General features: G+C 43.2%; 1 protein-coding gene and 1 long non-coding RNA gene across 4 annotated transcripts in view; one reads left to right on the top strand and one right to left on the bottom strand.

The window, feature by feature from the left end:
• The window catches only part of caskin1 (CASK interacting protein 1), a 153,126-nt gene that overhangs the window by 77,376 nt on the left and 70,304 nt on the right, over nucleotides 1–5,446 (top strand). For all 3 annotated transcript variants that reach the window (XM_050069314.1, XM_050069315.1, XM_050069316.1), the window contains exon 2: nucleotides 3,844–3,895. In XM_050069314.1, the coding sequence (XP_049925271.1) occupies nucleotides 3,844–3,895 (52 nt within the window). The remainder of the gene's footprint in view (nucleotides 1–3,843; nucleotides 3,896–5,446) is intronic.
• LOC126405587 (uncharacterized) lies at nucleotides 2,639–3,047 on the bottom strand. The gene is made up of 2 exons (XR_007571590.1): nucleotides 3,017–3,047; nucleotides 2,639–2,930 (listed from the first exon to the last, which is right to left on the bottom strand). It is a non-coding gene; the product is annotated as an uncharacterized LOC126405587 (long non-coding RNA).

A 5,446-nucleotide genomic window follows, 5' to 3' on the forward strand; every position in this document is an offset into this window, starting at 1 on the left:
GTAAAGCAGATTTTTTCCGCAAAATTTCGGCACCGGTGGCAGAAGCTTATTGCACAGCCACTAAGTAACCTATGTAAATGCTGATAGTCTGATTTTACTGTGGACACTACCCTGTGCAACCCACATTATTTTCATCATGATATATTTAGGAAAAGATGCTATCTGTTGCCTCTTTAATTTTTTTTTTGTACCATTTTCTGGCACTTTATAGACCAAACAACTTATTGATTAATCAAGAAAGTAACTGAGAGATCAGTCAGCGATGAAAATAATCATTAGTTGAAGCCCTCCCTGAGAACAGTGAAGGTATTGACTCTCCCCTGCACACACACACTGCACACACACACTGCACACAGGACTGTTTGAAGCTTGTTATTATGCTGGTTTGAACAAATGGACTCCGCTCCTCCAGTTGTAATATTGCATGTTGCAGCAGATAAATATAAGTGCCACTGCTGGTTGTCCTACTTATGCAGTCGCTGTCTGAAAGAAACATCATTAAATAATTAATGAGCCATCATGTGTTAGTGATTAAATACAGTTTAGACTCCATGTATTTCCATGTCGTCCACATGGATCATTAAATGATGAGGACCTATTGCCTGCGACCTGCAGCTGTAGCCTCAGTCTGTTAGCACTGTGTCACGTACGTAACCATCATGTGCATTCGATGATGTGTTGCTGCAGCAGTAATCCTGTCAGGATTACTATTGCAACTGCTCCTCGTAGCTAAGCAACCAGTCCAACACATTCAGGCACATTTCCTTGTTGTTAAAAAGGCATTTTGGGAAATGTAGGAATGATACAGACGAGGCAGCGTGAGTCAAAGTGCACCCACCGAAATAACTAAAGAGAAAATGAATCCAAGAATCACTCAGAGTGAAGTTTTTTCTCACAGAGGGCAAAGACACCATCAGAATAAACGAGGGGATTTTCGTCCTCTTCAGTGGGTGTGTCTATTTTCCTGTCACATAACAGGGCAACATATGACCAGGGGTCACGTCTGACGGTCTCATGATGTTATGGAGTGAAAAGGTCATGGTTAACGGCTGCTGGACACATGTGGAGCTCTGCGAACAAAGACTAGTGTGTGTGCACGTGTTATTTGGGAAGAAGCCAGTCATTGTATGGAGCTTATCGACGCTGCCGAAGATCTTTAAAGCTTCTGTTTGTTCCCTCCTTGTCTCTCTTCTCTCCTCAAACATTTCTCTGACCTCTGAACTTTACTTCCTGTTGACACAAAACTTCACCACACCTTCGTTTTAATGCATGTTAGTGGATGCATATCAGGTTCCAGTGTGTTCCACCCTCTCACAGCAAGAAGCACACAGGCAGAGGATGTAGATAGTGGCTTTGAAAGCTCTCGATCTGTGTGTGTGTGTGTGTGTGTGTGTGTGTGTGAGTGAATCCCTGCATTTAGCGGCCAGAAATAGCCTGTTAGGAAATCAATGTTCCTCTGCCAGTGGCGCTGGGAGCTGTCTCCTCTACAATAGAGGGACTGTCCTGTTTCCTGCACCCTGGAGGGACTGTGTGTGTGTGTGTGTGTGTGTGTGTGTGTGTGTGTGTGTGTAGAAACAGAAAGCACAGACTCATCTTGGCTGTGCCTCGGTTCTGCATCATCAGCTGACATTAGACATAAAAACAAAGGGCAGAAAATAGAAGGAGATGAAGGCTGTGTTCTGTGTCCTCTACCTGTAAATAAGGCCTCGTTCAGACTGCCAGCCTGAATCCGTTTTTTTTTTTTTTTTTTGGCACATTCTGATTTTACCCAGATGGATTTTAAAAAGTCTGGACAGCAAAAAAAAACTGGCAAAAAATTGAATTCCTCTTCAATTGAGATCCAAACCACATGTGGAGGTGGTTTAAAATGAACGATTCCGATTGGATTTCTACAGTCGCGTCTGCTGACACTTTGCAGACACCTCTGAACACTTGTACTTGACAGTGCGATTGTTTGGAGGGGAAATGGTGGACCTTAGTTCCTCTAGAAGCTGTAGAGACACTGAGGCTTCGTTCAGACTGAAGACAAATCACATTTATATCTCCAGTCAGATCTTTGAGACAAACTGTCTGCACTGTTCTTTGCATGTGATCGGATCAGATTTGTGTGTCCAGACATGGCGTTGGGTAACATGCAAAAAATTCATATCTTGGTATTTACAGGCTGACTGGCGATACACGATATATGTCTCGGTATTTTCTATGAAATGTGCTGCATGTTTTCAGCTGCAAGTCAAAGCAAACCGTACTAATGAACCTTCATTAATATAGGCCTATATTTTATCTCCAAGTGCACGTCACACACTGAGCGAGCCGCCTGTTAATGACGCTGTGGGCTAATGGGCATGTAGCTACTTCCATGTTTCAGATGATACGACCAATGAAATCTTGCCGACTATTAGAGGGCAGCCGTACTTGAAAATATATTAATATTTCATACTTAAGCAGTATCACACTCGAGCTCGTCGTGATGTTATACTCGTATATCTGCGGCCTCGTGCCTATGACCAAATCACAGCCGTGACGATATACGAATATAACATCGCGAGCTCGAGTGTGATATTGCTTTTATACAACAGTTCAACAGTTAAATAAGCAAGGCTGATTAAGAAATATTGAAAAATGAGGACAAAATAGATAATTTAAGCATTTTATTTGTCTTCCGCCAACAAAAATAGTTCCCTCAGGACTCCGCTGTCACCGTTGCTATGTAACGCAGACATGGTGCGCCAGGCACTTACTCTTTATACACATTTATCTGCACATTTCCATTAATTGTGCAGCCGGTGAAATAAGTCTCTGGTGACTGCATGGTGGACTGTCGCTTCACAGGCACAGCCGACTCTGCCTTCTGATCTGACAGTATGTTGCTCCATCGTTTTCTGCTCTCCATGGATGGCTTCCAGTAGCTTTTTAACAAGCTCTCAGACCTGCAAGACAAAAGGTATATTTTAGGGCCCGACTCCTAATTAGAAGACTAACTTTACACATAGGCTACGTTAAAACAACATCATACCTGTGCCCACTCACTGTCATGATCTCCCTCGCATCTGACAGCTTCTGTATGGCAGTCGCCCTGAGGCTGTGATTGGTGTAGATAGCTGTTGTCCCCGCCTCTTTACACATCTTCGGCAGCATCTGTGCGAGTGAGTTTATTCCCAGCGGAGCTTTAGTGTACCAGATATTGTCTGTGTGAGCTGCTGTCATCCTGGGCTTCAGGTAAAGGGCATTTGCATCTGGTGGAAGTTTGTTTAAATACTTTTCCAGGGATGCAACACTGATTGATTGTTGAATGCAATCAGCTGTGAGGCGGAGTGATACATACACAGTGAAATAACCGTGATGTTGTACTCCAATATCATCACGGTTTTACTGTCTCTCGACCAATTAGATTGCAGGGCCGGAACTAACTGTTGTATAAATAGTCATTAAATCACCCAGTCCCAATATTTACAGTATAAGCTAGGTGAACAGTTCGTATGGTTTTATTGAATTTTCTGTGGCTTGGTTTTGATTGTGAATTCTGCACAGCAGTGAGCATGCTCTGAGTGATGTGGTCTCTCACACTGAGAGACAGATATTATCTCCATGAGGGCCTGAACTCAAGGAAATATGATGCAGCATGACTCATAATAATGAGTCTTCTATTCTGGGCAAATGAGGAACAAATGCGTGAAAATTATTATTATTTTTGCTTGAAGATAAAAGAAATACCCCTCCAATAGAATAGAATGATGCTGTCAACATTAGATAAAACACCTGTATTGCTGTGTTACATACAAAAACATTGACTATCACTTACATGCTGCAAAATCTTAACGTTCCACTTTCTTTGTGTTTCAGAGCTCCTCGGTTCTGCAAAGAAAGTGAATGTCAACTTCCAGGATACAGACGGGTGAGTGACTCTCCCTTACTCCTTCCCTTCTGTCCTCATCTTCTCCTCTTCATCCACCCTCTCCTCCACTCCTCTCCTGGTCCCATTCATATAAAAGCTGTGTTATCATGATGCTTTTGTGTCTCTATAGTATTAAAAGCAGAGGGATTAGCCCAGATAACACTCAGCTAAAGTTCCGCATGGTGTGTTTGTGTGTGTGTGTGTGTGTGATATAGAGTATTAATGTTATTAAAAGCCTTGCATGTGTGCAGTATGTGTCTACGTGACTGTGTGAGCAGCACTCGTTCGTGACTTACTGCTTCAAACAAACAAACATGAAATGGAGAACTGCGGCCACGTCCTCACAGTGTGGTGTTGCTGTGTGACTGAAGGTTTAAAGGCCCTGCAGGCAAACTGGAGAACAGGTTCACAATGTAAAATCAGATAATGTCCTTTAGGATGAAGTTTACTGCTGATGAGAAACAAATAGGTGACAAAGACAGAATGAATGAGTGAGTGTGGCATTTTATGTTTCTGCAAACCACAGATATGTTACATTTCATACATATCAAATCAAAGTTTCTGACAGTATGGTCAGAAACATGCACACCAGTAGCCTGCTGGAGGTCATGTTGAAGGGCTCTGGCAGTGCTCCTCCTGTTCCTCCTCACACAAAGGAGCAGATACCGGCCCTGCTGCTGGGTTGATGCCCTTCTACGGCCCTGTCCAGCTCTCCTCATGTAATGACCGGTCTCCTGGTATCTCCTCCATGCTCTTGAGACTGTGCTGGGACACACAGCAAACCTTTGTATGGATGTGCCATCCTGGAGGAGCTGGACTACCTGTGCAACCTGACTGGGCTGCAGGTACCGCCTGTGACAAGGACACTAGCAGAAGACCAAACTGGAGAAGAATCGGTCAGGAAGGATAAGGATAAATTCTCAAGAAATTTTGGCACGTTTTGTACGTTATTATGCAGAGGATATGTTAAAACATTATGTTTCCTTATGGTCAGACAACATTATGGCCAACGTGTTGCTATGTTTAGGCACAAAAACAGGAAGGTAAGGATTGTGATTTGACCTAAAATAGCCAGTACTGATGGTAAAATCCTGGCTAGAAATGCAGCAATGACTCACTAAAAAAACACCAGTTTTGTTGGTCTCAAGCTGTGGTCTGCAGCGCGGCAGGTGTCTCGCCAAGGTGACACAAATTGTCTGATCACACTGTGATTTTACTGACTCACTCTTTCCCTCAGACACACAACTCTCATAGACTCACTTGCCGATTGGAAATTGAATAGCAAACATCAAGGTGCGCTTCCTGATTGGGCCGTGCTCGCAGTTAGCCACTAAACTTTAATCAATTAACTGTTGAGAATATTTCTGACCAGTTACACACGTCCACATCTTACTATATAATGATGAAAACTCTGTCTGTGTGTCTGTTCCACGTTTTTCTCCTCACTGACTTTGTCAATCCATGTGAAATTTGGCACAGTGGTAGAGGGTCATGGGAGGATGTGAATGAAGCAATATTACATCAATTGGCCAAAGGGGGGCGCTATAGCAA

This window comes from Epinephelus moara, chromosome 18, assembly GCF_006386435.1.
Source record: "Epinephelus moara isolate mb chromosome 18, YSFRI_EMoa_1.0, whole genome shotgun sequence".
Classification (NCBI taxonomy): Eukaryota; Metazoa; Chordata; class Actinopteri; order Perciformes; family Serranidae; genus Epinephelus; species Epinephelus moara.